At 29.5% G+C, this 13,748-nt stretch overlaps 4 protein-coding genes across 5 annotated transcripts; 2 read left to right on the forward strand and 2 right to left on the reverse strand.

Annotated features, from left to right (window-relative positions):
- Positions 1-658: 658 nt before the first annotated feature.
- Positions 659-4,021, reverse strand: LOC128964266 (NAD-dependent protein deacetylase sirtuin-1-like). 2 transcript variants are annotated; one of them, XM_054310844.1, is made up of 7 exons: positions 3,017-3,479; positions 2,352-2,938; positions 2,131-2,283; positions 1,785-2,072; positions 1,479-1,726; positions 1,145-1,413; positions 659-1,071 (listed from the first exon to the last, which is right to left on the reverse strand). In XM_054310844.1, exons 1-7 carry the CDS (start codon positions 3,111-3,113, stop codon positions 749-751), a joined length of 1,965 nt encoding a protein of 654 aa, XP_054166819.1. In that variant the 5' UTR covers positions 3,114-3,479; the 3' UTR covers positions 659-748. The 2 variants fall into 2 exon arrangements, with proteins under 2 accessions (XP_054166819.1, XP_054166818.1); XM_054310843.1 differs by lacking the exon at positions 3,017-3,479 and adding an exon at positions 3,487-4,021 and having other exon boundaries at positions 660-1,071.
- Positions 4,022-4,491: 470 nt separating this feature from the next.
- On the forward strand, positions 4,492-6,880 carry LOC128964217 (phosphatidate cytidylyltransferase, photoreceptor-specific-like). The gene is made up of 8 exons (XM_054310779.1): positions 4,492-4,773; positions 5,060-5,253; positions 5,320-5,416; positions 5,487-5,663; positions 5,732-5,851; positions 5,914-6,153; positions 6,221-6,379; positions 6,468-6,880. Exons 1-8 carry the CDS (start codon positions 4,741-4,743, stop codon positions 6,825-6,827), a joined length of 1,380 nt encoding a protein of 459 aa, XP_054166754.1. The 5' UTR covers positions 4,492-4,740; the 3' UTR covers positions 6,828-6,880.
- Positions 6,881-8,232: 1,352 nt separating this feature from the next.
- On the forward strand, positions 8,233-10,744 carry LOC128963846 (endoplasmic reticulum resident protein 44-like). The gene is made up of 8 exons (XM_054310370.1): positions 8,233-8,437; positions 8,916-9,057; positions 9,131-9,227; positions 9,308-9,417; positions 9,494-9,539; positions 9,615-10,362; positions 10,434-10,542; positions 10,603-10,744. The coding sequence occupies exons 2-8, from the start codon at positions 8,992-8,994 to the stop codon at positions 10,687-10,689; spliced, it is 1,263 nt and encodes a 420-aa protein (XP_054166345.1). The 5' UTR covers positions 8,233-8,437; positions 8,916-8,991; the 3' UTR covers positions 10,690-10,744.
- A 521-nt stretch (positions 10,745-11,265) lies between these two features.
- LOC128963945 (hyccin-like) lies at positions 11,266-13,461 on the reverse strand. Its single transcript, XM_054310493.1, has 4 exons — positions 13,109-13,461; positions 12,538-13,046; positions 12,082-12,334; positions 11,266-12,011 (listed from the first exon to the last, which is right to left on the reverse strand). The coding sequence occupies exons 1-4, from the start codon at positions 13,247-13,249 to the stop codon at positions 11,304-11,306; spliced, it is 1,611 nt and encodes a 536-aa protein (XP_054166468.1). The 5' UTR covers positions 13,250-13,461; the 3' UTR covers positions 11,266-11,303.
- Between the last annotated feature and the right edge of the window lie 287 nt (positions 13,462-13,748).

Consider the following 13,748-nt stretch of genomic DNA (forward strand, 5'->3'; position numbering starts at 1 on the left):
TTCGAAAATAATAATAAAAAATAATATCAATTATATTATAATTATTTACAATTGGTTTAAAATTATCGCAATCCTTTAAAGAATAGTATAATCTAATTATATGTCAATAAATGTTAACAAAAAAACAGTTGTTTTATATTATATTATATTGTTTTGTACTATTTATATATATATAAATGTTTATTATTATTAAACGTTTTTATAGACAAAAGTTTTGTTGTATTCAATGTATTGCTATATTTTTATGCGATGTAGATGTTATTTATATAGATATATGTGTATAACAATTATGTTTAATCAATGTTTATAAATGAATTAATAAAATGAATAATTAAAATTCTAGTGAATTCACTTCACTTTTAATTACTTAGTATGAAGTAAATAATGGCATTAATTATTTGACACAATAGGGTTGACCATAACATTTGAATTAATCAATGAAAAACTACGGCAACATTTGAAACAAAACAAACTCTAAACAATTATTCCTAAAAATTGATTTTTACATATATTTAGTATTTTTACCTAAAACTCTAATAGAGAAGTAAAGAGATCATAAAATTATTTATAGTTTATAAATTGTGAGCATTTTTTATAACATTATATATTAATTAAAAACATTTTTTAAATTTATATACTTATTTATATATATATATATATATTTGTTTATAATCACAGAAACATAATAAATAGCAAAAATAATAAAAATAAAGTACTAAAAAACAGTCAAATGCTAAACACAAAAACATTATGTCTTTGAATTGTCGGTGTTTTCAGAAGGTATTAAAAAATCGGATGAAATTTGTGTAGAATATGAATAACTTGTAATTGTTTCACATGTTTCTGCAAATTTCTTACATGAATTTGAATTAATAGGTGATAATAATGAATCTGAAGTGTTTAGTGATGGCGATGATGAAGAAGATGATGAACAAGGAGTGGTTGATAGAGAACTGTTTGAGTTGTCGTCTTCGCTATCATCAGTGTTCTTATTAGTGCTAAAATCTCTATCGTATACTTCAGCGCCTTTAAAGATATAACGACTCGGAGTAATATATATATAATTTTCATCTTTTAAAAAACAAAACAAATTAAAAAAAAATTAAATATTTGAAATAAAATCAATTTTCATTCAATAAAATACCAGTCAATTGGGAAATCAATTGATCGTCACTTGATTTTGGTGTATCGGTTTGAGTTGAGTCTGGATTAAGATCATCAATATTGTGCTTATTATCAGTTTTAACCGATAATTCATTGACAGTCGTATTGAACGCAAACGGCAATAACGAGTTTATTTGTGTCGAATTGTTATTAACTTCGAGACTAAAGTTCTCCGATATTTTTGTCTCATTTAAAGTCTCTTTATTTGAGTTGAATCCGAGACAAAATTCATCCCAATCTAAACCCAATCTTTTTTTTAACAAAAAAAATATTATAAATACATTGCAATTATTACTATCAATAGATCTGAATACCTTTGACACAATTGTTTAACAATGACATCGCAATCGCCAAGTAATTCAATATCAAATGTTAAATGATTTAACGGTTCCCTATTAATTAATATCTGGGGAACCGATTCTGGTATTGAATTAGGTATGAGAGCAACAGGTCGTACTTTGAGTGAAGATCCCATTACAATAAGTAGATCGCAATCATCCTTGTCGTGAGACATTGCACTGTGAAACTCATCAGACAGACCCTCACCAAAAAATACAATATCCTAAACAATAAAACAAATTATAATATATTATACCATTATATCTATTACTCAATATTACTGGTTTCATAACAGCCATATCATCCAAATCTGGCGGACAATGAGGACATTTTGGGATCCTTTGCTCAAAAATGTCATCCTTGATGACGGAAGCGTCGACTCTGTATTTACAGTGAGTACATGTGGCCGTTGCAAATGAGCCGTGACATGTAATCACCCGATCAATACCGGCCGCCTTTTCCAATGTGTCAATGTTTTGCGTATAATTTCTCAATAATTTATTTTTATTCTCTAAGAAACGTATGAATCGGTGACTTATGGATGGCTTAAACAGTCCCGGATATATCTCCTATAATACAAAACAATTATTTTATTTGACATTCAATTTTAAATACAAATTTATTTACTTTTGCAAATTTAAAGAATGGTCGCGGATCTCGTCTAAAGTAATGAATGTCAAACATGGCCTGAGGGTCGGGTAAATCGGGAAAATCTTTGCTTAGTCGAGCGTATATACCATCTCTGGATCTAAAATCAGGAATACCGCACGATACCGATACCTAAATAATAAAACATCAAATAAGTATATATATAAACTACAATTCAAATATATCAATCAAATTCATACCCCGGCACCGGTCAGCACAACAATGCGATTACATTTATTGATGAGTTTAACGCAATCGTCAATAGTGTTATAATTGACAAGTTTTCGTCGGGGCGGCGGTTCAGACAACATATTGACAATAATCCTCCAAATCGTCAAATTATCCAAATTATCGGGTATTAGAGTATTGTCGGCAACCATTTCAGTCAATATAGTTCTCGGATCAGTTCCGCTACACATTTGTCGGTGAACCCAAGCGACCGGTCCTGAGATAGGTTTCCACTGCTGTCCACTCATATCGGACAGACAGCTGATACACGAGAGATCGCTTACATCACTGGCCCCGTCATCGCAATCGTAGTCATCTTTGACTTCTTGACTCTCATTATCGACCAACTCTTCGATGGCATTAATATGTTTGTGCGCTGATGTTTCTGTGGTGTCATTATTAGTGCCACCGCTTATGAATAAATTATTGGTATAATTGTTGGTATCATTGCAACCAATTGAAGAATCATTAATCGTTTCAATGTCTTTATTATCTTGAAATCTGCCGTCAAATCCGGAATCACTACTACTCAGGATTTCGGCGTCAGTTGTGGACGAAACTGAAGACAAAATCCAATCAAAAACAATATATTCAATCATTTATCAAATAATTATCAAACAAAGACATCAATTCATACAATAACTAACTCTACGTCTCATTGATCGGCTTATCTGAGATACTAATCGGCGGCTAAACGGCCGACAAATAGGTGCCAATCGGTAGACACCAAACATAACGGTTACCCAAAAAAAACTGGTATACAGTATGTGCTATCGATTTGCAGCTAATTTGTCATTAATTCAGTGTTTAAATTGTCAACAATTCAAATGATGTCTTTTTATCGGTTGTCTAAGTAATCAACTCAAGTATTGGTGCCATCGATACAAACTAAGGCCTATATCAAGAGCACCGGTACTTATCATATGAATACCCAACTCTGTGTAAATGTCGGCTCACTATTTGTAATGTATATGTAATACCCATTAGAGGCGCGAGTATTGGATAAACATAGGCATTGAGTGTCAAAATGCGTGGCAATCAATGCCTATAATAACAGTCAATACATATATACAACTAAATGGACGGCAATTGTCATCAAATACTGACCTAAAGGTGCGCTAAGACACAGGTGTTTGCTTTCACCACAAGTATAGTCATCGTCGTCGTCGTCCACTTGGCTTCGGGACCTCTTACACGGCGACAACACATCCATCACAATCAGATGATTGCTCGCCATTTGCCACAAAACATACACAACATACCAGTGCTCACAACATATACATCCAGTGCTCACAACATATACATCCAGTGCTCAACACTAGTCATAGCAATACAGTTGTAGTAATCGTAATACAAGTCAATCAACCAATCAATGATTAGAAGACATTTTGAGTTACAATATATACATTAAACACAAAAACAGTACACATATTGTCAACAATAACTGAACCCAACTATACATTCAATACATTCAATGTTACGGTTAAACACAATACGTGTGTTGTGTACGACATATGTGAATGACTCTAACTTTTGATATAAACTACTTATCGGACATCTAGTGGTGAATACGTGTTAACCATTCAAATGCAAACCAAAACCAAACCGTTATTACAATTCTAATGTATTTTAATTAATAAATTAATTATTAAATTCAAATCAATTTATTTGTCAAACACTATATCATTATATATTGATTACAATTATTTACATTTTGATTAAACATTGAGTGTATTGTATTGAATGTAGAATTTTCTCGATTTTATTCATACAATCAATGAGTTATTACTTATACTTATATACTGTTATTAATTTAAATGTTAATAATATAAAAAATTATACGAGTATTGCATAGCTTATACATATAGAGGACTACATTAGGGGAACATTTATAATGTGAATAATTATAACGTTATATTTTGATGATTCATGAAAATCAATAAATGTATGAAATGGGACCAAAGTTTAACTTACTATAAGTATATCCAATGATACTATTTGTTGTTTAATTGCTTTGAAAATGTTATGCAAATGTTTGCCAACAATTGACGCAATGGTTGGCCACTCCTTACTATACATACAATAGTGTATTAAAAGTATTACTTTATTCATAGAGAGTGTAAACATTGCATTAAACTGACTGTCAATGTATTGACTGTTATTTATAAACACATTATTAATATTTTATTCACTTTTTTCTTTTTAAACCAGATTTGTGTTGAAATCGATTTGATTTTAGTTTTTTTGTATTCAAAATATAATTAATTAAATTATTTTCAATTATTAAATGCTTTTCACTATTAATAGTATTATATAATCAGTGGTTAAGAGTTGTGATCATCTTTTCAATCACATGAAGACATGTCTGCAGACATAAGACATCGCAATCCGCAGGTATTGACAACAATTGACTGATTATTAAAATACATTTAATTACAATAATTTACATAAAAATTATATAATATTTAGTATATTTATATATACAATATTTTATGACAATTTATTTTTTAAATAAATTAAATGATTTTATTTTATATAATTTTTCCTCACATTTCTATAATTATAATTGATTTTATATATATATCATATATTTTTTATTACATAAATTTAATATTACACAACAATTAATAATTATTAGTTATTTTTAAAAATGATTTTAATGTCAATTGTATTTATAAAGAGTGACCCATCAGGTGATGGACCAGAATCTGCGACAAGCAATCAATCTAAGAAACCATTGAGAAGAATGAGCTCAGATAACGCCGACTCGGATGACGGTCTGATCGATGAATCACAACTCGAAGATTTGGTGAAAGGTTTGCCACAAGCGTCCGATAAAATCAATGTCATATCTCTGGACGCAATTCCTGCAAAGTATATATAATTATTAATTGTTATTAATATTATTTGATTTAATTATAGTATTTGTTGATGAAATAGATATCGAAATTATGTGGTCAGAAGTATATTCACGTGTTTAATGGTATCGGGATTTTGTTTTATTATATATTTGGGTCCTTTGGCTCTCATGTTTATCGTAAGTATTTTACAAATCATTTCAAATTTCCACATCTTTGACATCAATCTTATGTTTTTTTTATTTCAAGACTCTTGTAGTACAAGTGAAATGTTTTCAAGAGATTATAGCTATCGGTTACAGTGTCTACCGATTGCATGGTTTGCCGTGGTTTAGGTCGTTGTCGTGGTATATGTTAGGCGCTTCTAATTACTTCTTTTATGGTGAAAGTCTTGTCGATTACTTTGGTCTTCTTCTGCACCGAACTGTATGTTGAATATTGTTGTGAATGAACCCATAATTCTAATAAAATATATATATTATTGATTTATACAGAATTTTATGCGACCTTTAGTAACATACCATCGATTTATATCATTTTGTCTCTATTTGATTGGATTTGTTTGGTTTGTGTTAAGTCTAACTAAAAGCTATTATATGCGTCAATTTTCTTTGGTAATTAATATTTATTTAAATCCCATAATTTGAAATGTAATAAAATTATATATCACTCATAGTTTGCGTGGACACACGTAACATTGCTAATAGTGGTGACCCAGTCATACCTTATACTACAGAATATGTTTGAGGGACTCATTTGGTTTATAGTTCCCGTTTCGATGATTGTCTGCAATGATGTTATGGCATATCTCTTTGGATTTTTCTTCGGAAAGACACCACTCATTAAGCTTTCACCCAAAAAGACTTGGGAAGGCTTTATTGGTGGCGGTATTGCCACTGTTATACTGGGAATGATTGTATGATTTAATAATTTTATGTTATATTTAACTATTTATTAAATTTATTATAATTTTTTGTATTTAGTTTTCACAAGTGTTGTGTCACTATAAATACTTTGTTTGTCCCATTGAATACTCAGAAGACTTAGAGAGGACAACAATGGACTGCGAACCGTCTCCTTTGTTTCATTTGACTGAATATCATTTACCCAATGTTTTCGCTTATTTAGGCAAACTATTACCGGTATTGTTATTATAATATTATATTACTGTATATCTTAAGTAATGTCAAGATATGTTAAAAATAATTGTTATTTTTGGGTTTATATTAGATAAATATTCCGACGACAGTAACGATATATCCATTTGTTTTGCACTCACTATCGCTTTCGCTGTTCAGTTCAATAATCGGTCCGTTCGGTGGCTTCTTTGCCAGTGGTTTCAAGAGGGCCTTCAAGATTAAAGACTTTGGTGATGTGATCCCCGGTCACGGAGGGATTGTTGATCGATTTGATTGTCAATATCTTATGGCCACTTTTGTCAATGTTTACATTTCTAGTTTTATACGACTACCAAATGCATCCAAATTGTTTCAATTAATTCTTAGTCTGCGAAGTGAGGAACAGTTAAAATTGTATCAACTCTTTAGCGACCACTTAAACTCAACCAATGTCTTGAACAATGCCATATGATAAGTGGACACTTGTGTTGTGTTTATATGTATTATTATTATTTTATTATAATCAAGGTTTTTTAGACATTTATTTGTTTTACAATTTAATTTCATTTTTGAGAATATATTTTTTAAATTTTTGTTTTCATTTATCCAACTCACGAATCAAACAAATTGAATCAGATATGCGATATTTATGGTAATTATAATAATTATTTATCGTTTAACTAGTCCTGTAAACTGTGTTAATGATTGAACGTTTATGAAGTTTATGTGTTTTTATTAATTGAAGAGATGATTAATTTTAAATTGTGACATATATTATAAGCTAAAAATTTGCTTACCGTATATTAACAGTTAGTTTTATTGTTAGAGTTATTATAGTATTATAAAGAAAAAGTTGTGAAAATTATAATTTAATATTAATTAATAATGTATTATAGAATTCAATTAGTTTACAATTTATAGTTTGTTTTTTAACAAATTTAGATTACGGTAATTATTATCTAAGTTATGTATTTTTAATCATTGATTCTATTATATTCCAAATCATTACTTATATTTATATAATAAATGTTAATGAATTATTTGATGTCAATTAGTTATATTTCAATTATTAGATCAACTAATTCAGTTAATTAATTAATTAATTAAGTCAAATACTGGTCCATAATATTGAATTTTAATACATTTAAGTCTTATATCTATCAAATATAAGTCATGTATTCCCTATGTATAACCTCATGACATCAAATATGTTCAAACATGTTATTATTGATGATCTCTAATCATACAAATCATACCATAAGCCACTAATATTATATAATAATACATTAATGTGTAATATCAACAAATTTTAATTATTATTTTACATTTACAAAAAATTGTTTAATTAATTTTATTAATGTTTTTTTAAAAATTGCAACATGTATATACTGTACTAATTTAAAACAAACACATAGTTTATAATTGTTTATATTTTCACTCAATCCCTAAATATATAAGTTAATTATAAATTTGTTAATTATATTTAATATTAAATATTAATAGTTGAAAAACTGTTACTATGAAGCAAATAATATTTCATTATCTAATGTTATAAATTTCATTTAAAATATAAAACAATTATAATAATTGAAAATTGAAAATAACTGTTGAATTATACCTAATATCTATGTAGTTGAATTTAATATAAACATTGTTGAAATTTAAATAAAAAATTTAGTTTAATGTTTGAATTTAATGAATGATAAAACTTATTTAACCTAACATTTTAGTTTAAAAGTAGCGCTCATATGATTTTGTGGATTACTTTCTAACGTTAAAGCAATAGTGAAATGCATTGAATATTAGATAAACCCATATATTATACATAATATTAATACCAAAAAAATATTGTAAAGGCATTCAAAATACAGTAAATATCGACAAATTCGATGAATTGTAAGCAAACATTCATAGCATGTATTAGTTATATTGACAATCAATGAAAGGTTTAGTGACAGTCATATCATTCAATTTATTTTTTTAAACAAATTGTTTATTTGTTATCATTAAATAAAATTCAATATAAAATAAAACAAATCGGAGACAAACAAACACATAACTCAACCAATACTTGACTTTCAGGTAATTTTCATTTTAAATGCTAAATCATTCGTAATTTATATGAAATACCGCTTATATTATATTAAATGCATTTTTATATTAATCACAATAAATATATGTATAAAATATAGTGAGTATTACTCTATTCATAATATATAGGTATTAATATAACTTAATATAGTAATTGACTGACAGTAGAAATTAATGTTTAATATAGTGATAGTAATAGTAATAATAATAATAAATATTTAATAATGACTTACAATTAATGACAAAATAAAAAACAGTGTAAATGTTTGCTTAATGTTTGCCAGCGTTTTATAGCATTAGTTACACGTATGAGATATCTATTGATTTAATAACAAACCGATTACTACTCTAAACGCTATTTAATTAACACTGTATTTAGTGTCCAATTCATTGCAACTATTAATAAGTTTTGTCACATTTATAGCCATTAGATGTGTTGATTGTATTGTTGTTATTATTATTATTATAGCAATAACTTTGCTAAGACATCAATATCTTCATCACCACTGAATGTGTCTACTGTTTGATTGTTTTAATCGGTGACAATGTTGGCTAAGAAAAGTGATTATCTGCTGAATAGGTTTCAACTAAACGATAGATTAATTGTTTGGGTAATTATCTGATGATCTAAAGTATTAATTAAGTTATTTTGAATAATGTATTATTTTTGTATCATATGTTTAGTGCCTTACATTATTTTCATTGATTTTTGTATTACCGGTAATGAGATGTACCACAAGTGTCGTCCAATTAGATGCTAACAACTTTGATGAAGTCACGCGTGAGTTGTCTAACATTTTTGTTTTTATGAATCAATTAATTGTTTGTATAATATTATATGACATCGATGTCCATAATTAGGGAGATATGAATTGGTTTTTCTCAACTTTTATGCCGATTGGTGTCGATTCAGTCAAATCTTAGCCCCGGTTTTTGAAGAGTCTTATAATAAAGTACTTCAGGACTTTCCGGTAATTATCTTATATTTATTTTGTCTTATCCTTCGTTTTATTGGTTGATAATATCATATAATGGTTACCCCATTAGGAACCGGGAAGAGTATTGTTCGCCAAAATAGACTGCGAACAGCAAAGTAAGTGTATTTACCGGTGAAGACAAACTGTTAATTTGATAATAATTTTTTTTGTTTTTTTTTTTGAACGGACAGCCACTTTGGGCACCAGATTTCATATATCAAAATACCCGACACTTAAATTACTAATGAACGGCAAACTCATGAAACGTGAATTTCGTGGACAGCGTAGCGTTGAGTCACTTGTTCAACACGTGAAAGATCTACTGAAGGACCCGATAAAACATGTGCAGACATTTGATGAATTCGGTAAAATCGACGAAAATAAGGCTTCACTTATTGCATACTCGTCATCACTGCCCAACACTTCACCCGAATATAACCTCTACCGAAAGGTTTCCATTGATTTACGAGACGACTGTCATTTCTATTGGGTTACTGGCGATTCATCTCAGTCTCATCTGAGAGATGGCCACTCATTTTCGCTACTTTTTAAGCCTTCGCGCACTAAACCTAATGTAAATGATGTGGTGTTTCCCGGAGTATTGCAGAGTTATGATGAACTGAGGACTTGGGCCACTGATAAGTGCGTTCCTCTGGTCCGGGAAATCACGTTCGACAACGCCGAAGAACTCACTGAAGAAGGTCTACCATTTGTTATACTGTTTCACGGGCCGGACGACAAACACAGTATTGATGTTTACACGAAAATCGTTCAAACGGAACTGCTCTCTGAGTCGGGTAATGTAAACTTCTTAGTAGCCGATGGCCAGAAGTTTGCTCATCCATTGCATCATTTGGGCAAAACTCAAAAAGACTTACCACTGATTGCTATCGATAGCTTCCGTCACATGTATTTGTTTCCAAATTTCAATGACCTATTGTAAGAAAAAATCATATATTTTCGAAATGATTTGAAAACTATTAAATTGTATACAATTTTTCCAACGACAGGATTCCGGGAAAAATGCTACAATTCATGCAAGATTTATACTCCGGTAAATTGCACCGGGAGTTCCATTTTGGACCTGACCCGTCAACCAATGAAGTTAATCCGCAAATTGTAAGTCATTTAACTGTAAATTGTGATTAAATAATAATATTATTAACGTTTTGTTGAAAGGCCGGTCAGACGAGTCCACCCGAGTCTACATTTGCAAAGTTGGCGCCGTCGAGGAATAGATACACTCTTTTAAAGGACGAGTTGTGATACTTTATTAGGACAATGCAATGATTATTAAATTAAATATATAGATATATATATATATATTTATATTTTGTTTGACTAACAATTGTTTTATTTATTCATTTTTCAAAGTCATTCCTTTTAAATAAATAAATAAGAAAAACATCCATCAATTTAAATGGTTTAACAGTTTTTTTTATAATTTAATTTAAACAAAACATATATTTACAACATTTTTAATTATGATTAACAATGACTCACAATATAAGTTAATTTTAAAATACAACGAGAATGTAATTGATTTACAATGGTTTCTAAATATTATTTATATACTGTATATACGGTATATTTTTTATAATCTCTGTTATGTTATAATTTTATTAGTTTTAAAGCACCTTTATATTTGTGGCACACACTCATTACATAATCACTTTAATTCAGTTTTTTAGATAAATGTCACCCATTGACCCATTGATAATCAATTTTAAAGACAATTTAAACATAAAATATTGGAAGTTGAGAAAAAATTATCGTATATATTAAGATTCGAAAAAATATTTAAATATTGCTTTAAAATCATTATATTATTACCTTAATAATAATAATTATTATTATTATTATTATCAATCTATAAATTATTAGACATTTAATGTTTCATTATTATGTTTATTGTTAGATGTGATTGAGTTAAGTGTTGGATCAGAATTGACACAAACGAGAGGCACTTTGGCTCCGGTTTCAGAGCTTTGACCGCTGGAGGCGTCATCACTGACATCATCATCATTGGTGTCAAAATATGTCTTATTAGTGTTGATCACATTCAATGGTATTGTTTCTTCGGAAAACGAAAGCTTAGTATCTGATATGCCAGAGGTATCGGAACCATAATCATTGTCCTCATGTGATAACAACTTATTACTGATAAGATCGCCGTTTTCTGTCTTATATTTGGCGCCCTTTTGTGTGATGTGCGCATCTTTTTTCTTATCTTTAATTTCCTTTAACTTCTGAATAACAGTCTTTTTGCTGGTAGTGGTGACACTCTTTTGTTGATGCGATTTGTTTGTCTTATCGTTGGTTTCTTTACCATCATCTGTCTCTTCATTAATGGATCCTAATTTATTGGACCCAATATTTGTAGTACTATCAGTATTGGCCGCCACTATAGGAATGTCATCGGGAAGTTTGCGTGTCTTGAATGATGCGTTAGTTATAGCTATCTTTGCGATTCCAGTCGCCGTTAATGAGGTACTCGAAGTCGGCGATAGAGCTATATTTATACCCATCGGACCATCAGACGGCTGACCAGAGCTCAGTAACAAAGAATTTCTTATTGCATTTGTCATCTGTTTTAATGATATTATAACACATTTAAAGTATTTTTAAAATAATAAATTGATAATTAATAGTCATTACCAATAGGACATCAGTATATAAATAATTAACGGCTCTATTATGTATGAAATCGAGTACTTCGAGGGCCAGGTCTGTCACTCCGTTAAATAAACAATAATATATGGAATTTGTTATTTCGACCAAAAATTGAGAACTTAATGGAATTTTTGTGGAATTTCTTGTTATCAAAGAAGAATTGCTTGTGAAGAATGCGTTCAACGGAATTGAATTCAATTTATCCACTGATATATTGATAGATCCCTGACGTAAAAGTCTGTTTTCCGGACAATTTATTAAATAATTAGTTAAGATTTAACACTTAATATTCATATACCGGTAATTATTTTATAAGTTTAAACATTAACCTAAATATCTAACTTTTTATATACTGTATATAGACTAGAGATAAGGAAATTCAAGACATATATACAGGTAAATAATATTTTATAATTTTAAGCAAAACTTTAATAATATTACCTTAAAGTCATCCGACATAACGCTGATAATGACTTCTTATTTACAGAACTAATATATTGATTAAAAACTTTCATTAAGACAGTCATTATATCCATACGATTGTTGGCTACAATAGCCTCCATTTCAGGATACGGTCCAAACAATGGTATCTCTAGATCACCGCAAAAATTATCTAATTTTAAGATATTATGTTCAGTCAATAGTGACGATTGATTTTGCGGAGCAGAATGTGGTGACGGCTCGTGATATATAGAGGGTTTAGATAATGACATCACACGGAATGTTGTGGCCCGAAGTTGGCCTTCATTGTCGACCACTTCCAAGTTGTAGACACCCAACAGCATGGCATCGACGCCCCCACACTTTGTCATCTCATTTGACCACCAATTGTTTGCATGCATTATATGAACACCAATGAGTTGAGGAATAAACGCCAAACTGAAGACACGTAAGTCATCGCCATTTGAACGATAATAGGCGTAGAGTTTGCTACAAATGGCTTCCGATGACTACAAAAACAATACAACTATTATCATCACATCTGATCCATTGAGTATCACTTATGTCTTACCTGTTCATCGCATTTGAAGTCATCAAAGTATGTCAACAAAGAGTCAATAAGTGTCTCATTGGTGACAAACTCGATGTCTTCATGTGAGCCACAATTGAGCCAATCGTTGATAATCTGTTGGTCAGCCATATAGCTCTTCATTTATTGCCAAACAACTGATCCTTTAAATGGATTCATGTCTTTAACTATTAAGCCATTTGTGATCACAATTAATGTCAAACATATCATCAATGGTTTTAAATCAATGTTTTTATTGCTCGCTATTTGTCACTCAAAACACAAATGCATTTAATGTTCACAACATTGACATACATATCAAACCATAGATTACGGCTTAATATATATACTGTATATAGAAATTGGGTTAATATGTATAAGTGTTGCCAATAAAACTCCACCTCTTTATAGAGTGTCGTCAATGTATGAAAACACTACTATTAATACAGTATTAAACATTTACAGGTATTACTGTAATATCAATGAAGCGTTTTATGTATTTTATTCTATAAATTCAGACCCAATAGTAAATTCCCTCAAAATATTTAAGTTATAAAAAAACTAGAAATTTCTGGAAATATTTAATATAAAAACTAAACTATCAAATTCAAATAATAATCAATAATTGAAAATATTGAAAAAT

This window comes from Oppia nitens, unplaced genomic scaffold, assembly GCF_028296485.1.
Source record: "Oppia nitens isolate AA-2021 unplaced genomic scaffold, nextdenovo-longstitch-racon4-pilon3 scaffold8_pilon_pilon_pilon, whole genome shotgun sequence".
Taxonomy (NCBI): domain Eukaryota; kingdom Metazoa; phylum Arthropoda; class Arachnida; order Sarcoptiformes; family Oppiidae; genus Oppia; species Oppia nitens.